The sequence below is a fragment of the Lissotriton helveticus genome, chromosome 9 (assembly GCF_964261635.1).
Source record: "Lissotriton helveticus chromosome 9, aLisHel1.1, whole genome shotgun sequence".
NCBI classification, from domain to species: domain Eukaryota; kingdom Metazoa; phylum Chordata; class Amphibia; order Caudata; family Salamandridae; genus Lissotriton; species Lissotriton helveticus.
The window spans coordinates 33,632,126-33,655,533 of NC_136070.1; the positions used below are offsets into that span (position 1 = coordinate 33,632,126).

Below are 23,408 nucleotides of genomic sequence, written 5' to 3' on the forward strand. Positions count from 1 at the left end.
ACCCTACCCCTATTTTTTTTTTAGGAAATTTGATAACTAGCTGTAACCTAACTTTAATGCTCACCCTTATTAAAACGAAGTACTTTTACCCTAGCCATAACACTACCCCTTAACTTAGCCCAAGTTAAATTTCCTGATTTATTAAGAAAAATATATGTATGTATGTAAAGTTTGGAATTTGTGGGGCAGATGTATCATCACCATCATTTGCAATTCTCAAATAGCGATTTTTTAGAAATCGCTATTTGAGAATTACAATTTGGGATGTATGTAGAAAATTGAAATTTTTTAGCGATTTCTTAATATTCCTAAATTACGATTTGCAAATTGCGAAATCGCAATTAAGAAATAATTTCCCATTCATTTCTATGGACCAGGAGGCCCATAGGAATGATTTGGAAGAAATTCTCAATTTGCGATTCACAATTTGAGAATCGCAAATTGAGAATAATTTCAAGGGTGCAAGGGTGTCTTGAGGACACCCTGCTGCACCCCTGAATTTTACATGTGTGCACATATGGCGCACATACATGCCCTAAGGGCATGTATGAGTGCAACATGGCACCTTCACAAATGCCAAAAAGTGGGGAGGAGCTTGGCGGGCATCCGTGATGGCCGCTTGAGCACAGCGCTCTCCGGACCCTCGCCGCTCCCGGCGATTTATCCTGACTAGATCCTGATTTCTTGTAAGAATTCGAATAGAGGACGTTTGGCTGATTACCCTGGCACTTTCCGGAATTTGCTTTGGATCTCGTACTCCTGAGCTACGGTGATCTGAACTTTTGGGCTCCGCCCTTGAGGTGCGCCCGGGACGGGGTGCAGATCTGTGGCCGTCCTGGAATTGAACAACAACGGCGGGAGTTCTGGCCTTGTGAGACCCCCTTCCTGAGTTTCGGTTTCGATTCTGTCTCGACCTGTGCCGCGAGTGTGCGTATCGTGCTGGGCTGAGACTTGGAGACAGTTCGGACACGGGGCTTTCCTCTTGTCTACTTGCTGGTTTGGGGGCCTCCTCCCGAGTTGAACCCTTCTTTTTGGTGTACTTTTGATCCTGAGTTTTGGGTGTTTGGCCCGTCGACTTTGGTGGCTTGTTTCGTGACGCATCTTCAAAATGGCGGGCAGAGGGGACAGAGAAACGCGCAAGACGAGAACACCTCTGCGCGGAGCATCGGTTCAGACGAATGTCATGGACCGTTATACTCAATCTAAGGGGTCCCCCGGAGCTGCCCTACCTGGCCACAGTACGGCGTCTGAACGAATTTTGGAGGAGTCGGCGGAGCCTTCCCTACAGGATATCATGGGCGCCATCTCGGGAGTGAGGGAATCCACCGGCCTTCAGTACGAGGCCTTGGCCCACAAACTTGACACCGTGGCCATTGAGGTGAACCTGATTCGTGCTGATCTCGGCAAGACGAATGAGAGGGTCCAGTCATTGGATATTAAATCATCTAGCCTCACGAAGGACGTCTCGGAGCTCCAGACAGAGGTTGGGAATCTTCGTCGGGTGAACGACTTCATGACTCGACGCCTGGAGGATTTTGAAAACAGGGCACGTCGCTGCAATGTTCGCCTGGTTGGTGTACCGGAAAACCCGGAACCCCACTCTGTTGATCTCCTGGTTGAGGGTCTGATTTTGAACCATCTTGCCCCCTCCGGGCTTACCAAATTTTTCACGGTTGAACGAGCACATCGTGTCCCGGGGGGCAAAGTTAAGCCGGGTGCTCCGCCAAGGCCTATTGTGGCTAAACTGTTTCATTATAGAGATCGGGACGCTATCCTGCAGGCCTCACGGGTGAAGGGCCCGGTGGCCTTCGAGAATGCCACAGTGAACTTCTACCCGGACTTCTCCCAACAGGTTCAAAGACAACGGATGGAGTTTCGTGGTGCTAAGAAACGTCTTCGAGATCGGGGTCTACGCTATGCTATGCTTTTCCCCACCAGACTTCGTGTCGAGTATAATGAGCGTACTCTGTTCTTTGATAGACCGGATACTGTTAATGACTGGCTGGACTCCTTGCCTGACCGCCCTCCTGATACTGAGTCTGCCGCTCACCCTGGTGGTGCCGAAGGTGGTGTGGAGATCTGATTGTTTGACTCTGATGTCTCGTTTTGAATATGTTCCCAGGAGTGGTGGCCGGCGTACCTCTGCAATGTGATTATTTATTTTTTGTGTGTTGTTTCTTGCTCTTACTGTAGTCTGGGGGCGGGTGGAACGGAGACCTTTCCTCCTCCGGGGTCTTTGTGTAGACTAGGGGTTATGGGGCGACAGGCACACTGCAGGTTGGGGTGGCTCTTTAGCTTTTTGCAGGGGTGCAGGGTGGGGGGTGTTTCCTTTCAGCTTGGGGGAGGGGGGATGGGAAGTTCTTATCTTTTTGTGTGTTGTTTTCAAGGCGAATTGCTTCTGTCTTTACTGATGTTTCTGATGTCTAGCTCTTGGATGGGGGGTCCTGGCTCGGGTGGATGGGATGGGGGGTAGGGGGTTGAAATTTGTTTCCTGGAACGTTAATGGCCTGGGGGATCGCATCAAGCGCAGTGTGGTATTGAAATATATAAGACGTTTGTCACCGGACATTGTTTTCCTGCAAGAGACCCATTTGATTGGGAATGTATGTAATGCGATGAATAGATGGGGCTACAGTCTTGTGGCACACTCGGGGTTTACTTCAGGATCCAGGGGTGTGGGTATCCTTGTTCGTAACTCCCTCCCTCTGGCAATAGATGAGGTGATTCGGGATGATCGTGGGAGGTATATTGTTCTGGTGGGTAGATATGAGGGCCGCACCCTGTCCCTCTTTAATGTTTATGTCCCCCCAGGCTTGCAAACTGCTACTTTCACTGATATAGGCCGTGTCTTGTTGGACCTTCCTGTTAGTGTACTCTTTCTTGCCGGTGACTTTAATTCAGTGCTTTCTGGCCTTCACGATCGCCATCCCCCCAGGGATACCCCGCATGCCCAGCGTTGGTTGGGTGGGTTTTTGGATACTTTTGGCCTTGTGGACTGCTGGCGATTGTTACATCCTACTCAGCTTCAATACACTTTTCACTCTGGTGCCCATGGTAGCCTATCTCGGCTAGATTATTTCCTGATGCCCGCTGCCCAGTCGTCGGCGGTCCGTGAGATTACACATTTGCCAAGGGGCATCTCTGACCACTCGCCGCTCTGGCTTCGTTTTGAGGTTGGGATAGAGGCAGTGGGCCGAGTGGCTCCCATTAACCCATGGTATCTCTCCTCCCCTGAGACTCGTGCCCTTTTGCTCAAGTCCATAGATGCTTATTTCCTGGAAAACGAGGGGTCGGTCCCTTCGGCGGTGTCCCTGTGGGAAGCCTTCAAAACTGTGATTCGTGGACAGGCCCTTTCTTTGATTGTTGAAGCTAAGAGAGCCGGGAGGAGGGAGGTAGTGGACCTCGAGGGGGAAATTTCTGCCTTGGAGGACGAGTTGGGATCTGGTGTCACGCCTGAGAAACTTCATGCCCTGGGTCTAAAACAGTTTGCATATAAATCCCTAGTTACTGACGCTGCAAAAGTGATGTTTCGTGAGCGACAAGGCAGATTGTATGATGTTGGTGATAAGGCAGGTAAACTCCTGGCGTGGTTGGACAAGAAAGAAAGAGCTAATCGTGTGGTGCCTGTGATTCAGTCTGCGGGTGGTGAGAACGTGATTGATCCGATCGCCATCGTGGATCGTTTTGCGGAACATTTCCGTGTTGTATATGCTCCTGTGTCTGTAAGGGATGTGGCTGACTCTCGCCTCCTTTTGCGTGATATTGCATTGCCCTGTGTCTCTGATTTAGACCGTATCGCTTTGGACTCCCCCTTTACGGTTGATGAAATAGCTACTGCCATTCGTTCGCTCCGTTCGGGCAAGGCGTTGGGTCCAAATGGTTTGCCTATTGAGTTGTACAAGTTGCGACCCGACAAAATGGCGCCATATCTCCGCGATATGTTTTTGGAATCGCGTGAGCGTAACCTCCTTCCCTATGATCAGCGTTTGGCGACGATAGTCATCATCCCTAAAGACGGTAAACCTCGCGACCTTTGTTCCTCTTATAGACCCATCTCCCTGTTAAATGTAGAACCCAAAGTTCTGGCGAAACTTTTGGCGACCCGACTCCTATCGGTTCTCGGGGACTTAGTTCATCCGGATCAATCTGGTTTTATCCCGCATCGCAACACTGCTTTGAATCTACGTCGTCTTCACGGCGTGTTAGCGAGGGCGGGGCTACTGACTGAACCGGCCATTTTGGCGTCCTTGGATGCCTCCATGGCCTTTGATACTGTGGAGTGGCCTTATTTATGGGCGGCTCTTGAAAAATTCGGTTTCGGGTGCGAGTTTATAGGCTGGATTAAGTTATTGTATGCGGAACCTTTGGCGCAGGTGGTTGTGAATGGTAGGGTGTCTGCTCCCTTCCCCCTGGGCAGGGGCACCCGCCAGGGTTGCCCCTTGTCCCCGCTATTGTTTGCGCTCGCCCTTGAGCCGTTGGCGGCCTGGCTCCGCTGGGAACCGTCCCTTAAAGGGATCCGCTGGGCCCCGGACTTCGAGGACCGAGTCTCGCTCTATGCGGACGATATCCTCTTGTATCTTACCTCCCCTCGTAAGTCTTTATCTGTTCTATTTGACGTTCTTGTGTCCTTTGGTGCTAACTCGGGCCTCGTAATCAATTGGACCAAGTCCTGTGTGTACGTTTTGTCTGGTGTCTTGCCTCCGTTACCGAGCAGGCTCCCTCTTCAGGTGGCCCGGGATGGTTTCAAATACTTGGGAGTTTTCGTTACTCTGGACTCGTCTCTTCGCTTTGATCGTAATCTCCTTCCTCCGTTGCTTCGCCTGCGTTTGGACGTTGCACGTTGGCGCAAGCTTCCCTTGTCTCCCCTTGGTCGGGCAGCCCTGTTTAAGATGATGTCGTTACCGAGGTTTCTTTACGCTCTCCAGAATTATTACGATCCTGTCCCTCAGTCCTTTTTTCGGGAGATTGAGACCCTTCAGAGACAACTTGTCTGGGATGGACGCCCGCGTATTGCTCTTGCTAAGCTTTCCATTCCCTGGTATGACGGTGGCATTGCACTCCCCGATATTAAGAGGTATTACTGGGCCTCACACTTGTCCGCTATCAACCACATACTGTTCTCGCCGGGTAGTAATCCGGCGTTTGAGATGGATAGACTTCAGCTTCCGGGAGGTGACTTTCACAGAGTACTTTACTCTCGCCCTGCTGGGCGCCATCTTGTGGGTCCTACGTCGATTGCTTTGGCGGTGTGGCGGGCCGCGACTCGGAGCCTGGGCTGGGACGATCGTTTGACGTTAGCCACACCGCTTTACGCTTCCGAACGTCTGGGCGGTCTTTGGTCTACCAAGGGTTTCGATCGCTGGGACATGATTGGAATTTCTAAGGTGGGAGATGTATATTCCAAGGGCTCGGTGCGATCATTTCAGGCCCTCCAGGCTGAATATGGCCTGAGTGGTCGGGAATTCTTTCGATACCTACAGGTTAGGCACGCCTTGACCGCTGTGTTTGCTCCTGGTGAGATTCCGCCTGATTCTTCCCCCCTTGAGGACCGTGTCCTTGACGGACATCTTCCTGACAGCACTATCTCCCTGATTTATAAGAAACTGATTAATAATCGAACTGATCTGTTGGTCCGACTCCGGGAGGCGTGGGTTCGTGATGGTTTGGAGCTTGATGACGAGGATTGGCAGTCGGCCCTTTCTTCTCCTAAAGAGGTGGCTATCCCGGCTCGTCTCCGTTTGGTCCAATTGAAGATCCTTCATCGGGTGTATGTTACGGGACCTCGTCTGCTTGTGATGGGTTTTTCTTCCGATGGGTTGTGTAAGCGTGGATGTGGTTTGAGTGCGACTTTCCTACATATTCTTTGGGAATGCCCGATGGTGGTTGCTTACTGGACGGCTGTGCTTGAGGTTATGGCTGAGGTGACTGGGGTGTCCTTGTGTCCGGAACCTCGTCGTTGTCTTTTGAATGTTTGGGAGCCCACTGACTGCTCGGTGGCCCAGACTAGGTGGGCCACCCTGGGTTATATGGTTGCTAAGCGAGATATTGCTCAACTTTGGGGGGCCTCCAAGCCCCCTGAACTATCGAAATGGGAAGACAACATGGATTGGTCTATGTTCCGTGAGAAGACTGTCTATGTGGCTAGGGGCAGACCCAGGGCATGGATTAGGGTGTGGGGTCAATGGAATGAATATCGTGGTGACATCTGTACTCCTCCCCTTGTAGATGACATTGAGCCTTCCCGGTCTCCTTAGGCGAGCGTTCTTGGAACCTTGTATATGGGGGCTGTGCTGGTTTTCCGGCTCTCCCCCCCCTTCTTTTTCTCCTTCGTGCCCCGTCCCCCCCCCCCCCATCCGGGCTCTTTGGAGCTTATAGCTTTGATTCCATTTTTGTTGCTGACCCTCCCGTCCTTTGGGCTGACCTTCGGTAATACACTTTCGCCTTTTTTGTGTGTCTGTTCTTTTTATAAAACAAAATCTGTTTTTGTTCTGTATATTATATGGAGTATTGCATTGACGATTGATCGTTACCGCTACGGAAGTGTATATCGTGTATTTTCTCCTTTTTAGCGGCTGGCCCGTGTGGTTGTAGGCCCATCCTTGTATTTTACTGCATACTCAAATAAAGGTTTTTAAAAAAAAAAAAAAAAAAAAAAAAAAAAAAAACAAATGCCAAAAAGTGCAGTTGTGAAAGAAATCGCAAATTAACACCAACTTGAAGTTGGTGGTAATTTTTGATTTCTTAAGGTGAATTCGCAAAACCTAAATGTTTCTTACATAGCATTTAAGAAATTGCTGTTTGCGATTCCTTAAATGCTTGCACAAAGTTAAGGAATCGCAAATTTTGCGATTCCTTAATTTTACGATGCCATTTCCTTCATACATCCTGTTTTCCTGATTTTTAGTCGCAAACGCTTCTTTTTTGCGAATCGCAGAGTTTGCGACTAAAAATCCCGTTGATACATCTGCCCCTGTATTCTTTGTTGTTTTGACTTTATTATTGTTTTGATAGAGAAAAATACTTTGGACATTTCCCAAACTTAAGCCAGTCTGGTCTGTGCCATAGCAAGCATGGGGTTGAGCTCAGGTTAATTTAGTGACTTTGGGGTTCATCCTGACAAATTTGTGTTTTTATTTCTTGAGATGGGCGGCCGCCCACCCCAAATAACAATCCACTCTCTTACACTCCCCCCAAACAATTCAACACGGAAAGAGTTGCTACTGCTGCCTTGCCTCTATGCATGATGGGACTGGAGTAAGAATAGTATATAAACTTCTGCCAGAATAAGCGGGAAGTGAGTTGTGAGTATTTACAGACTGAGGGTGATTTTAGGTGCCTGTTGAGATCTTTGCAGCCGATATTTTCATGGTCAATGTTAGAATTGGGGGTCTCTAGTTGGCACAGGTAGGTACTGGTGACAAATTGGGACTCTCTCCTCTAGTCAGGATAAGGGGTTACACTCCTAAAATAACCCCTGCTCACCCCCTTGGTAGCTTGGCACGAGCAGCAAGGCTTTATCTCAGAGGCGTTATAAGTTAAGCATTTGTGACCACACACAGTAACCCAGTGACAACACTACAAATGGACACCACACCAGGTTGTATATCAAAAATAAGTATGTTTTATATAGAGTTACCACAAGACCAATAAACGACAAAAAGAATCCACAGTACTATTAGATTTCAAGAGTTCTGGTTAACAAGGCTTAAATCAAGGTTCTGTGCGAGTCGATAGCCCTGTATGGCTACAGCGTTGTTTAAATAACACAGAGTCTAGCAAATCCAGCGGACCGCGTCGGTACGGGCACACTCAGATGCCGACAGACTCAGTCACAGTACCTTTTACTTGAGGCGGCCAGCACGGATGTGCGAGCTGGTTCCGGTGTTCGTTGCGGTGCAGAAAGGAAGCTTTGCAGGACGCGTTGTCCCTTGATGCGGTGCAGGCAGCGGCCCGTTGGCGGAGTCGGTGGATCCAAGGCTTGCGTTGCAGGGCGAGACGGTGCTTCAGTGCGGTGCTTGCAGCTTGCGGTGCGGCGACAGAGCCGGACTTCGGGAGCTGGCGTCGATCAGTCCGGACAGCGGTGCAAGTCAGGCGGTGCGTCGTGAAGCATGCAAGGCGGTGCCCAATTCCGGTGCAGTCACAGGACTCGGAGTCAGCAGCAGGGACTGCTTCGGTCAGACCTGTTCGAGTCGGTGTAGCGAGGCGATGCACATCGCGGTGTCGACGAGACGCGGTGCAGGCTACGGCTCGGTGACGGTGTCAGGATGGAGTCGGTGAGCTCAGAGCTTGTGTTGTTTGAGGTGGACGTTGCTTGGTGCGGTGCCTACAGGACAATGGGCCGATCGTGAGAGTCGGTCACAGCTCCTGCCTCTGTAGACACTGAAACAGCATTTCCAGCAGCAATTCACAAAGGCTGGTGAAGTCCACTGGCCCTGGGACTTCGGTCAAGGGGCAAGCTCTCTTCCAAGCCCTTGGAGATCTTTTGCACAAATTGAAAGTAAAGTCCACAGCATTCTTTCTCTTCGCTTTGGCAGTCAGGCAACCACTGCAGGCCAATCCCCCAAGCAGCACTTCCGCTTGGGAATATTCTTGCCTCACTTTCAGGTTCCTCTCCTCAACAGAGGTTTCGTCTTGTAAGTCCAGAAGTGATCTAATTTCCTGGGATCAGGGTCCCAATACTTATACCCCAAAATCCTTTGTTCTCTGAGTGGAGAGGGGCAGGTGCCTAGTCCAAACCAGTCCTGAAGCACTCTGTTTACCAGACTTCTCCTTTCCTTTCACAGCGCAGGGCAGGCACATCAGACGCCCCACAGGAGGTGGAGCCAGCATTGTGGAAGGCAAGTACAGTCCTGGAGCACTTTGTTGACAGTCTTCCTTCTCTTCTTTCAGTGTGCAGGGCAGAGACATCAGACGCACCACATGGGGTGGAGCCGGCATTGTAGAGGGAAGGCCCAGTCCTATTCAGGTCCCAGGTGCAACTCCTCCCTCCCATCTAGATGCAGATCTCCCTAGTCACCACTGGGCTGTCCCCACCTGTCTCTTGGTATCCCCCAGCCCTGTCACTCACAAAACCAGACAGGAATACACAACCTAGCAGAGGCAGGCTTAAATGATTAGGCAAGCAAAAACCTACTTTCTAAAAGTGGTATTTGCAAACACAGAATATTAAAATAAACTTAACTAAAAGATGTATTTTATTATTCTGAGTCCAGGCATACTAAACTCGAATTTTTACCATGTTCTCTAAGTCTGTTAGGATTATAAACATGTAATAATCTAGCAGCCCATTCTGGCCTATGGAGAACAGGTAGCCTTGCAATAGTGAAAAACTAAAATAGCTGTAATTCACTATTAGGACATGCCACACACATCAGGGCTTGTCCTACCTTGTACGTCAAATGCACCCTGCCCTTGGGCCTACCATAGGGGTGACTAATATGAAGTCAAGGGAAGATTTAGGGACTGGCAAGTGGGTGCACTTGCCCAGTCAGCATGACAGTACCAGACTGCATGCAGGCTCAGCAGTGGCAGACCTTGGACACGTTTTACGAAGCCGCTTCTGTGGGTGGCACAACCAGTGCTGCAGGCCCACCAGCAGCATTTGGAATTACACGCCCTGGGCACACTCCGTGCACTCCACTAGGGTCTGACAAGTAAACCAAACATCCAATCAGGGAACCACTAATCAATACATCAATTTACAGTAGGGAGCACTCGCACTGTGGCACTGGACATCAGCGGCACAGTGCCCAAAGCATCTAACACAAGCAAAAACACATGAGGCAGCAGAAAAAATGGAAGGGAGACCCACGCCAATGGTGCCAGGTCTAACAGTCAACATGTGCATACTGGGCATTTTTGTTTTAGAATTGATGCTGTAGAACAGTAGAGTCCAACATATATCATTGGTCCGCAGCAAATTTTCAGGATATTCACATTAGATATAATTGGATAAAGTTAATCTAAATGGAAATAATTCACAAGGTCAGTGGCTGTGCCTGGATCTGGTCTTGTGTATTTACACCGAACGCCCCCTCCTTGAACCGCCACCACCACCAATTTTCAAAATTTGGCCTTTTCTCGTGGATGTCTCGCACATGAGATTTCATAAGGTGAGACTCCAGAGGGGCCTGTTAGTACCTGCTGGGCACTCTCAGGTTCAGAGACACCCCCCTCTGAGAGTCCAGCACTGCGTCTCTGCCCATCACCCGGCGCTCAGCATCCCTTGCTCTTTCTCAGGGTATGATCCGGGAGCCGCATAATGGCCGCTTCTCTTGCAATACATGATCTCTTGTCGCAGGCGTAAAACAGCTTTCGCAGTCCCTGATGAGTGTGACACACGGGTGCACCCCCTTAGCCGCACCCCCCTAGGGGGCATGTATCATCACTCGCTGGCATGCTGCCACGATCTGTGAGAAAGCGCAAGACTTACTTCTACGCTTTCCTACATTGACGACACCACTCAGAGCCACAGCAGGGGCGCGCAGGGTGGGCGGTCGCACCTGTGTAATGACCTTAAGTTATGTTATGCTAGTACAAGAAAGAGAGGATCATTGGCGAGGGAAGTGAGGGGGGCTTGTGAAACAAATGAAGTACCCTAAAATACTCATAGAAGCAAATACCAACAAGGCTTCTCCAAAACAATTTTCTATACCTATTAGGCCAAATTATATCCATAATGTACAGAAATGCCATGCACCTGCCAATAGTTTTTCAATTTTATTTCAGCAAACATACAAAAAATATATATGAAATAATTCTTTCATCTTTTAAAAAAATATATTTACATTATTATTTGGTTACAAAGACACGAACGCAGAATACATGTACTTAAATAATCCTATGTATTCAATAAGTGGGCACCCACAGCAACAATGAAATAGTACACGTACAGAAAACAGAATATTTCACAGTGCAAAACAAAAACAACATAAGTCCTAAGACTGAGAATGTTTTCTCTTGTATGTGATATATTCACTTGTTTTTGTAGATTGTTCTTCTCAGTTTTAGGATTTATGTTGTTTTTGTTATTTGCACTGTGAAATATTCTATTTTTTGTATGTGTACTATTGTATTGTTGCTGTGGGTGCTCACTTATTCAATTTAACCAAAAGTTATTACCATTTTATGTTTCTGCTTCTCGCACTGTTAGAAAGCAGTGGGGCGGCGCTCCTCCGCCCTAGTATAGGAGCCGCCCCTGGATGAACGCCCATGGTGCCACTGACTGGTGACCCATCATGGCCGCTCTTAAGCCTGTGGTGCGAGCTGCTGACCGCTTCAGTGGGATTCAGTTTGCAATTGGAAATTACATTTTAGAGATCCTTCGGAAATGTCATAGATACTAGCATGGTTCTGCTTCTACTCTTTAATATTTTAAGTTGTATTCAGAATGAATTCGTTTGTATAATTAAATCTGGATTGTTTATGAATCCAGGAAGGGGTGACCCTACATACCGCGGGGGTTCTTGAGAAGGGGTAATCTCAGATTGGGTCCTTGTGCTGTGAACACAATATTCACTGTCCTCTTTCCTTCCCCAGCTTCGGCCACAGTCGAGGACTTCCAGATCCGGCCCCACGCGCTCTTCGTCCACTCCTACCGGGCGCCGGCCTTCTGCGACCACTGCGGAGAGATGCTCTGGGGTCTGGTGCGCCAGGGGCTCAAGTGTGAAGGTAGGTCTGGCTGGAGTCATGGTACTGACAGAGTATCACCCGATGCACCCAGCACAAGGCTGGCAGGTCTGCTGGGGTACACGGGGCAATGCCTGGTACTCACGATACTGAAGAAAGTAACACGCAGTACACAAACTCCCGTCATACAATGAAGGCAGGACTCCTGGGGTACACGGGGGAAATGCCTGGTGCCAGGGCTTTAAGTGGGGGGGTCTGTGGAGGTCTGAGCCCCCACAGTTGTTTTTGGGGGGCCTCGAAAGCGGGCTCTAGGGGGCTCTATTTTCGGGCCTCAAAGGTGAAAGGTAGGGTGACCAGACATGCTACCGGCGGGCCTGCCTTCTCGTAACAGGTCACCCTGTTGTTACTTACGTGTTCTCCTGGCTCCTATTTACACGTTCCACTGCCTTCTCGTAACAGGTCGCCCTGTTGTTACTTACGTGTTCTCCTCGCTCCTATTTACACGTTCCACTGCCTTCTCTTTACTGGTCGCCCTGTTGTTTACGTGTTCTCCTGGCTCCTATTTACACGTTCCACTGCCTTCACTTTACTGGTCGCCCTGTTGTTTACGTGTTCTCCTGGCTCCTATTTACACGTTCCACTGCCTTCTCTTTACGGGTCGCCCTGTTGTTTACGTGTTCTCCTGGCTCCTATTTACACGTTCCACTGCCTTCACTTTACTGGTCGCCCTGTTGTTTACGTGTTCTCCTGGCTCCTATTTACACGTTCCACTGCCTTCTCTTTACTGGTCGCCCTGTTGTTTACGTGTTCTCCTGGCTCCTATTTACACGTTCCACTGCCTTCACTTTACTGGTCGCCCTGTTGTTTACGTGTTCTCCTGGCTCCTATTTACACGTTCCACTGCCTTCTCTTTTCGGGTCGCCCTGTTGTTACTTACGTGTTCTCCTGGCTCCTATTTACACGTTCCACTGCCTTCACTTTACTGGTCGCCCTGTTGTTTACGTGTTCTCCTGGCTCCTATTTACACATTCCACTGCCTTCTCTTTACGGGTCGCCCTGTTGTTACTTACGTGTTCTCCTGGCTCCTATTTACACGTTCCACTGCCTTCACTTTACTGGTCGCCCTGTTGTTTACGTGTTCTCCTGGCTCCTATTTACACGTTCCACTGCCTTCACTTTACTGGTCGCCCTGTTGTTTACGTGTTCTCCTGGCTCCTATTTACACATTCCACTGCCTTCTCTTTACGGGTCGCCCTGTTGTTACTTACGTGTTCTCCTGGCTCCTATTTACACGTTCCACTGCCTTCTCGTAACAGGTCGCCCTGTTGTTACTTACGTGTTCTCCTCGCTCCTATTTACACGTTCCACTGCCTTCTCTTTACTGGTCGCCCTGTTGTTTACGTGTTCTCCTGGCTCCTATTTACACGTTCCACTGCCTTCACTTTACTGGTCGCCCTGTTGTTTACGTGTTCTCCTGCTCCTATTTACACGTTCCACTGCCTTCTCTTTACGGGTCGCCCTGTTGTTTACGTGTTCTCCTGGCTCCTATTTACACCTTCCACTGCCTTCACTTTACTGGTCGCCCTGTTGTTTACGTGTTCTCCTGGCTCCTATTTACACGTGCCACTGCCTTCTCTTTACTGGTCGCCCTGTTGTTTACGTGTTCTCCTGGCTCCTATTTACACGTTCCACTGCCTTCTCTTTACTGGTCGCCCTGTTGTTTACGTGTTCTCCTGGCTCCTATTTACACATTCCACTGCCTTCTCTTTACGGGTCGCCCTGTTGTTTACGTGTTCTCCTGGCTCCTATTTACACATTCCACTGCCTTCTCTTTACGGGTCGCCCTGTTGTTTACGTGTTCTCCTGGCTCCTATTTACACGTTCCACTGCCTTCACTTTACTGGTCGCCCTGTTGTTTACGTGTTCTCCTGGCTCCTATTTACACATTCCACTGCCTTCACTTTACTGGTCGCCCTGTTGTTTACGTGTTCTCCTGGCTCCTTTTTACACATTCCACTGCCTTCTCTTTACTGGTCGCCCTGTTGTTTATGTGTTCTCCTGGCTCCTATTTACACGTTCCACTGCCTTCACTTTACTGGTGGCCCTGTTGTTTACGTGTTCTCCTGGCTCCTATTTACACGTTCCACTGCCTTCACTTTACTGGTCGCCCTGTTGTTTACGTGTTCTCCTGGCTCCTATTTACACATTCCACTGCCTTCTGTTTACGGGTCGCCCTGTTGTTTACGTGTTCTCCTGGCTCCTATTTACACGTTCCACTGCCTTCACTTTACTGGTCACCCTGTTGTTACTTACGTTTTCTCCTGGATCCCATTTACACGCGCCACTGCCTTCTCTTTACTGGTCGCCCTGTTTACTTTCATGTTCTCCTGGCTCCTATTTACACGCCTACACATTAGCCAATCTCTAGTTACACAATAGTTGCCCCAACTAATCCATTGTAGTGTAATGAGAAGGTGTTTTACAGTTGTGATATATGGGAAAACGCTACTTTGGGTGATTCTGTGACTCCATGAGTGCAGCAGGGGCATTTTTGAAAAACATCTCAGTCACATTAGTTTTGAAATAACGTTCCACACGCTAGGAGCAGGAGTCCTCCAAGCCGAAGGGCTCGGTCAATTTCATTATTCACCAGGTTTAAGGGAACATTATCCAAGTGAGCATTTTTAAGAGAACATTACCCAAGTGAACATTTTTTAAGAGAACAAGAGTGATTGTGTATGTGCTGTTTATGATGTTTTGATCTGCCTAACCTATATAAAGTAATTTATATTTTTATAAATACTTGGTGTAGTGCCCATTTGTGGTGTTGCGCTATGTTACTGTGAGTGCTGGTACAAATACTTTACACATTGCCTTTGAAAAGCCTGTCTGCTTGTGCCATGTTACCAAGGGGGTGAGCAGGGGTTATCTACAGTGTGTACCCCCTTAACCTGACTAGAAGTAAGGGTCGCTATATGGACAAAGGTACTTACCTCTGCCAACTAGAGACCCCAGATCTAACAGTGGCACTCTACACAGATGGGTAATATACAATCACACTGACTGGTACAGGTATAAGGCCTCTCTTCTTGTAGAGACCATTTCTTCATGCTTATGGGTAAAACTCAATGGTCCTCCATTTGAAACATTTGACGCAAAGCTGTATGTAAAGAGTTGGCTGGCAAAAGGTAGAAGGTCTGCTGAAGAAAACTGTTGTGGGAAACCCCAGCAAAAGAGACACAGTGAATATCTTCAAGGGTTTTGGGAAATCCTGCAATAGGTTTCTAAGTAATGTAAATAATTTGTACATGTTTTTTTTAAAGTGTTTAGTATTTTATGGCTTATACTTAATAAATATACCTTTTTGCCTATTTTATTATCCTTTGCTGGACGCGACTTCATGATTTTCTTAAACACACAATGCTAGTTATCTTGATTTAGGCCACGCCCCTACTCAGATAGGCCACACCCCTTTAAGAAATTTGCCACGCCCCTTTTAGAGCACCACCAGGTTTTTTCCCCACTTAAAGACCGGCCTGGTGCTCATGATACTGAAGAATGCAACACACAGTACACAAACCCCCGTCATACAATGCAGGCAGGTCTCCTGGGGTACACGGGGCAATGCCTGGTACTCACGATACTGAAGAAAGTAACACGCAGTACACAAATGAATGAATGAATGAATTTGGATTTCTAAAGCGCGGGTAGCTGCCCTGAGGCGTCCAAGCGCTAAGAATATTGCTGAGGTTTAAGTTGGAGGGAAGGCAGATTCAGCTTCATTGATTATGCAGTAAACAGTAGTGTTTTCAGCTGTTTACGGAAGGAGAGAATGTCAGGGTTTGATCTGAGATGCTGAGGCAAGGCGTTCCACTTTTTTGCAACATTGTATGAGAAGGAACGGCCTCCGGACCTTGATTTCTTTATTTGTGGCACAGTAACTAAATTAGCAGAGGTAGAACGCAGCTGTCTAGTGGGTAGGTAAGGTGTGATGAGGGGGGAATTGATAGCCGGGCCTCGAGACCAGAAGGTCTGGTGTGCGATGCAGAGTGATTTGAAATCTACTCTTTCCTTTACGGGGAGCCAGTGCAGTGTCCTTAGTCCTGATTTTACTGAGAACCCCCGTCATACAATGAAGGCAGGTCTTCTGGGGTACACGGGGCAATGCCTGGTACTCACGATACTGAAGAAAGTAACACACATTACACAAACCCCCGTCATACAATGAAGGCAGGTCTCCTGGGGTACACGGGGCAATGCCTGGTACTCACGATACTGAAGAAAGCAACACACAGTACACAAACCCCCGTCATACAATGAAGGCAGGTCTCCTGGGGTACACGGGGCAATGCCTGGTACTCATGATACTGAAGAAAGTAACACAGCACACGGACCCCTTCACACAATATAGGCAGGTCTTCTGGGGTACACGGGGCAATGCCTGGTACTCACGATACTGAAGAAAGTAACACGCAGTACACAAACCCCGTCATACAATGAAGGCAGGTCTTCTGGGGTACACGGGGCAATGCCTGGTACTCACGATACTGAAGAAAGTAACACGCAGTACACAAACCCCGTCATACAATGAAGGCAGGTCTCCTGGGGTACACGGGGCAATGCCTGGTACTCACGATACTGAAGAAAGTAACATACAGTACACAAACCCCCGTCATACAATGAAGGCAGGTCTCCTGGGGTACACGGGGCAATGCCTGGTACTCACGATACTGAAGAAAGTACCACGCAGTACACAAACCCCCGTCATACAATGAAGGCAGGTCTCCTGGGGTACACGGGGCAATGCCTGGTACTCATGATACTGAAGAAAGTAACACAGCACACGGACCCCTTCACACAATATAGGCAGGTCTTCTGGGGTATACGGGGCAATGCCTGGTACTCACGATACTGAAGAAAGTACCACGCAGTACACAAACCCCCGTCATACAATGAAGGCAGGTCTTCTGGGGTACACGGGGCAATGCCTGGTACTCATGATACTGAAGAAAGTACCACGCAGTACACACACCCCCATCATACAATGAAGGCAGGTCTTCTGGGGTATACGGGGCAATGCCTTGTACTCACGATACTGAAGAAAGTACCACGCAGTACACACACCCCCATCATACAATGAAGGCAGGTCTTCTGGGGTACACGGGGCAATGCCTGGTACTCACGATACTGAAGAAAGTAACACGCAGTACAAAAACCCCCGTCATACAATGAAGGCAGGTCTTCTGGGGTACACGGGGCAATGCCTGGTACTCATGATACTCAAGAAAGTAACGCGCAGTACACAAACCCCTGTCATACAATGAAGGCAGGTCTCCTGGGGTACACAGGGCAATGCCTGGTACTCATGACACTGAAGAAAGTAACATGCAGTACACAAACCCCCGTCATACAATGAAGGCAGGTCTCCTGGAGTACACAGGGCAATGCCTGGTACTCATGACACTGAAGAAAGTAACACGCAGTACACAAACCCCTGTCATACAATGAAGGCAGTTCTTCTGGGGTACACGGGGCAATGCCTGGTACTCATGATACTGAAGAAAGTAACACGCAGTACACAAACCCCCGTCATACAATGAAGGCAGGTCTTCTGGGGTACACGGGGCAATGCCTGGTACTCACGATACTGAAGAAAGTAACACGCAGTACACAAACCCCCGTCATACAATGAAGGCAGGTCTTCTGGGGTACACGGGGCAAAGGCGGGTACTCACGATACTGAAGAAAGTAACACGCAGTACACAAACCCCCGACATACAATGAAGGCAGGTCTTCTGGGGTACACGAGGCAATGCCTGGTACTCATGATACTCAAGAAAGTAACACGCAGTACACAAACCCCCGTCATACAATGAAGGCAGGTCTCCTGGGGTGCACGGGGCAATGCCTGGTACTCACGATACTGAAGAAAGTAAAACGCAGTACACAAACCCCTGTCATACAATGAAGGCAGTTCTTCTGGGGTACACGGGGCAATGCCTAGTACTCATGATACTGAAGAAAGTAACACGCAGTACACAAACCCCGTCATACAATGAAGGCAGGTCTTCTGGGGTACACGAGGCAATGCCTGGTACTCATGATACCAAAGAAAGTAACACGCAGTACACAAACCCCGTCATACAATGAAGGCAGGTCTCCTGGGGTGCACGGGGCAATGCCTGGTACTCACGATACTGAAGAAAGTAACACGCAGTACACAAACCCCCGTCATACAATGAAGGCAGGTCTCCTGGGGTGCACGGGGCAATGCCTGGTACTCACGATACTGAAGAAAGTAACACGCAGTACACAAACCCCCGTCATACAATGAAGGCAGGTCTTCTGAGGTACACAGGGGCAATGCATGGTACTCACGATACTCAAGAAAGTAACACAGCACACGGACCCCCAGGCAATGCAGGCAGGTCTCCTGGGGTACAGGGGGCAATGGCTGCTACTCATGATGCTGAATTTTGTGTATGTGTTTGTGTATTGTGGGTGTCTGTGTGGTGTGTGCGTGGGTGTATATGAGCTATGCTATATGATAGACTTGTAAATGTTTGACTATACACACACACGCACTTACACAGACAGACACACACAATACACACGCACACAATAGACACACATACACTCACTAACCCTGGGCGGAGGAATCGGCTACGCCCACGGAGTAGGCGTAGTGTTGCCTTCTACGCATTTTGCGTAGACAGCGTAGCCGGCAACACTACGCCCACTCCGTCAGCGTAGCCGAGTCGGCCGCCACCCGCCTCCCTCCCGCCCTCCACTAGATACTTTATTTAAGCAATTACACTGATTAAAACAATTTTAAAGCACTTACCTTGTCCGGGGCTCGTCCGGGGCTTCCTCTTTGAATAGCGTCCTTTTCCTGGAAACAAATGCGCATGCGCGGGCGGCCGCGCATGCGCATTTCTCGGGAGAAATGCGCGGCCGCCCGCGCATGCGCATTGGTATCCAGGAAAAGGACGCTATTCAAAGAGGGAGCCCCGGACGAGCCCCGGACAAGGTAAGTGCTTTAAAATTGTTTTAATCAGTGTAATTGCTTAAATAAAGTATGTAGGGGAGAGCGGGAGGGAGGTGCGTAGTGGGGCTACGCGGAGTGCGGGAGTGGGCGTAGCTTCTCGCCCTCTCCGCGTAGCTCCGCGGAGCCCCACTACGCCCCACTACGCCCCACTACGCCCAGGCCTAACACTCACCCATATACACACTCACCCAGGCACACACACACACACCATGCAAACACGCATACATTTAAAAGGATATGAAAAAACCTGACAGGCCAGATATAGAAGTAAGGCTAAAGGCTTTAGTTGTACCTTTGTCTGACCTGTCCTGGGTTTTGCATCTCAAAATATATTCACCCTCACTCATGTCTATTGGTGACTGCATGGTGAAGGGGTAGAACCGGGAACTGGTGACTCTGGCTCTAGTAATTGCCAGACCTCTGCACAGTCCAACTTGTAATCATGCACTTAAGTCTTATGAGAAGTTTCCCTGCAAAATCATGTGATCAGTCCGGACGGGAAGTTACAAATACCGCAAGGGTTGGTTCTTCCCAAGGCTGGTGCTAACACTCCCTCATATCCATTGAGGAGCAAACTCCCAATCAGACTGAATCAGACTGAATAGAGGTTTTCACCAAACTTTAACCCCTTGCATGCTGATGACGGCCCCCAGCCGTCATGCACTACGGCGCTCGTGTGCTGATGACGGCTGGGGGCCGTCATGAACCCGCCCACTTGCGATTTTGCCGCACAGGCACAGAATCGCGGCTGCATGCAAGGGGTTAATGTATGGGCTACAAGAAAGGCTGTGGTTCAGGGGCGTCGAGCCAGTGGTTGGACGCGTAAACAGCTCTGGCGACTGGAAGAAGTGACCGTCATACACACAGGATTGGAAACGTAGTGGGGCGATAAAAATGAATTACACAGCAATGAAAGAGAGGAGATGATGTGAGGCAAAGAGAGGGCCCAGGAGACCCCCAATAAATGATGAGCTTGTGGGTGGAAGGGCCACCCGGTGCGAGAGATTGAATACGACGAGCATAAATGCGCCAGCGAGCCCAGAGTGACTGCAGACGCAATATCTGATCATAGTCGGCTGCCATAACGTCCCTAGACAGACATAAAAACGTTTATTAAGGGAAGTTATGATTGTCTGCAGGGATGAGTTACTCATCAATGATATAAAATCCTTCCGCACTCTCTGTCTGTTGAGAGACTGGAATAGTTCCCATCCAGATTTGATAAAAAACAAAATTCATGATGTAGTGTCGCTCTGCAACCGCAACATCCCCAATCCACCGCTCATCTCGCAATGGCACCCCAGTGACATCAGAGATGACATCACTGATTCAGAAGCCTATTTTGCATGGCATGAGATGAAGGCTGCTGCCTGCACCCCAGGTCTGTCTCAGTCGTAAGCTGCAGGCGCGTAGGGACACACGGCCGGTACAGTGAAACTGCGAATGGCTCATCAAATCGCTTATGAATAATTTGATTCATGGGCCAGAAGATTACAGAAATAAATATATCTCTTGACACAAGATGGCATGATTTATGAGATTAAATGAAAGCTTGCAATAGATATGGAATGGGCCCACTGAAAATGCAGTCACTTCCTGAGTATATTTTGCAATTTCGCCTCTTTACATCCTCATCAAAACAAATAACAACACTTAGGGAGTAGAAATAAACGACACAATAATAGCTGCATGAAGAGCGCCATCTCGTCCGCTAAAAAATATTATTAGTAAAGACAAATTATTAGAAATCACAAAGGCTGGGGCTCCTCGTCAACAGTACAAGAGGTTAGACATAGCACTAAAGACCATAGCATGTGTGGGGCCCCTTGATTATGAGACCCCAGAGAGGCACTCAGAGCCCTTTACCACAGAAGTCCTGGGCCTTCACCTTACTAATGAGCCCAAAACTGAGCACCAGGGACAACCCTCAGGGCAGCCAAGTGGAGCCGCCCAGTGCTCACTCAGTGAGATGGTCACAGAACTCAGTAAGGCGACCAATATGAGTCAATAACTCAAGGTCCAGCCAGTGCTTCGTCCTTGAAATGCAAGACTTCAGTCGATCACACGCAGCAAATGACGCTACTTTAGAAATGCAAAACCAACAGTTGATGGACAGAATGCAAAACAATGTCATACATTCACCCCAGTACAGATATCTGGGCCTAAATCCATCGTTTTTTTGCTCACCAAGCCACCCCAGTTCAGTCATTGCCATATGGAAATCAGTCTTGACCCTGTGCCCCCTGGGAACAGTCCAGCCCGAACTGCCAAGCCAGGTCCTCCCTGGACTGGAAACAAGCTTCCGAGGACCGGTTTTGGGCTTTCAGCCCTCATCAGCCAGGCGAGCTTGACTCCAGTGGCATGGATAGCACAGGACTCACGTCTGAGCATACCCGTACCTACTTTAGAATGCAGCAGATTATACTGGATGGTCTAACACTCTTCGACTGTTCGTGGGGCGGTATTCTATGATGTTTCCATGGGAGAGCCTGTTTTGGTACCCAACATACAAAGTCCCAAACTGTCTCACTAGATCTTTATGAAAGAGTGTTGGGTTGAAGGTAAACCTTTGGGTAGGCTGACCTGGTCAGGAGCAGCCACACTCTCTGGTGTTTGCGGGCAGTGCCGATCCACGTGGTGCACACGCATGACCTACAGAGCCAAGAGGTTTGTGCTGGAGCCCAACTTACTTTTTGCGTGTGAGCGATGGTTACCGCCCCAGCATTGCACAACAGATATATGGAGTTAGTGTCAGCACCACTCGAGGAGGCTATGGTGGCATCGCAATGCTGGTGGCTCGGCAGATCTTGAAGCTTGGGTGCTTACTTTGGCCCAATCCCAAAACCCACCACTCAGACAAGCTAGGTGCCCACCCTTGGTCGTAACGGGGCGTACTTACATCCTGGTCACTCAGTTAGTGCAAGTTTTCCTCCAGCACTCTAGTTTTAACTCTGGTCAGACCACAGACCCCAGTCTGGCTTCTTCTGGGGCCTATTGACTTTGGGTCACTTGGGTTCACAAAAGAACTTGGATAGAACTTAGTGAGTTTGTAAGAACAAGGGGTGGGCGGAATTGAGGGAGTCTCATTCCGCAGAATTACATAAAATTCTGTGAGATTCTGAGGGATTTCGCAAAGGGGCACACAATGTGCAGTGCATACCCCCTGGTGCCCTTACATAAATATGCAATGGCACCAAGGGTATATCCACTCCGGGGCAGTGCATTCCCCTCAATGTCCTTACATACTTAAACAGGGGTAATAAGCTGCACTACAGTGGATTAAACAGGGCTGGAAGGGTGAGCGGTCCCTCATTGTAGATTAGAGTTTAATCTGCAGTGCTTTTTAAACAAAGAGGGACTGCTCCCTCTATTTTCCCAGTTGAAAATACAATTTCAGTGCTGCCTAATTTCGCTGGCGGAGCGACTGAATTTATTAGTAAGTCCACATTACATAAGAAACGTTGAGTTACTAAATTCCTTCAGTTCTGTCGGTGGAATTAAAGATTCCACCCACTCCCAGTGGGAACACTCCATCCATGGGGGCACACAGTTTTGTCTGCACTGCAGGGACTCTTATGAACTTCTGGGTATCACCCCCACGGAGTGGTGAATGGATGTATGACGTTACAACGCATGCTTTTACCACGCATGCTGTTACAACGCAGTTTTTACAACGCATAGCGCTTTGGGGTGCGGGATAGTGAATAGTTTAATTTACTATTCCAACTCCAGTCCCCGTGGACACTAGGGAAGGTGTTGGATAGTAAATTAAATCTATTCCCTATCCTAGAGCGCCCCCAGCGCAATGCGTTGTAATGGTTTTTGTTGTAAAACCTGCGTTGTAAAAGCACAGCGTTGTAAAAGTTTCATTGTAAAGGATGTTTCCCGTGGTGAATATGTTCTCCTGTTGGAGATGCGCCTTGTCATGCCTTGTCTCCTTCATGGCTCCCCTCCATCTGAACAGCATCTCCCTTGGACAATCAATCAATCAATCAAGAATTTGTAGAGTGCACTACTCACCCGTGAGGGTCTCAAGGCGCTAAAGGGGCGGGGGCTGCTATTGCTCGAAGAGCCAATGTCACCTGCATTGCCCCTCCTGAGCAAATGGTCAGCTCTCTTCTCCAAAGCAGGGTGAAGAAAAGCCCTCCGGCAGTCTTTGTTGAGGTTCCTCAGGTTTGTGGTCCTGAACCTGGCAAGAGGCGTTGGCGGTAATTACTCCAACACTAGTGGACAGAAAGTTTCTGGGCCCCACTAGAGTGGAGATGCAGGATTCTGAAAGCCTGTCACATGATTGCAAGTTTTCTTTCCATCTTTATGCAAAAGTAGCAGACAGTAGTTGTGTATCGGAACTACCCGCCCTCAGACCGGTTGTGGGCAGTTCTGCTCCTGTTGCTTGAACCCGCCAAGGACTGGACGGTGAAAAGGTCTGCTGAGTTCACTTCTTGATTGCCCAAGGAAGGGGCAGCTCTTCCTTGTAGCCATAGTACCACCCCAGACAGAATAGTATATGTGAAAGATGACAGGCGTCTCATTAAGGAGGCTACAGTCAGGAGGAAAACCCATAAAGTGGAAAAAACCTTTGTCAATCTTGTAATTATTGACTCTGGTGGAGAAATCAGCAGGGCACCTCCTGACAGGATGGAGAAAAGAAAAGAGCTAGGGAATGATGAGGGATGGATCTAAGAAGAATAAATGAATGCGACTTGCCAGAGGCAACTGTTAGGGACAAAAA

The 23,408-nt window shown here is 48.8% G+C and overlaps 1 protein-coding gene across 1 annotated transcript in view; it reads left to right on the forward strand.

Moving 5' to 3' along the window:
- PRKD1 (protein kinase D1) overlaps positions 1 to 23,408 on the forward strand; it is a 723,569-nt gene that overhangs the window by 290,787 nt on the left and 409,374 nt on the right. The window contains exon 3 of the mRNA XM_078659419.1: positions 11,539 to 11,670. Within this exon, the coding sequence (XP_078515545.1) occupies positions 11,539 to 11,670 (132 nt within the window). The remainder of the gene's footprint in view (positions 1 to 11,538; positions 11,671 to 23,408) is intronic.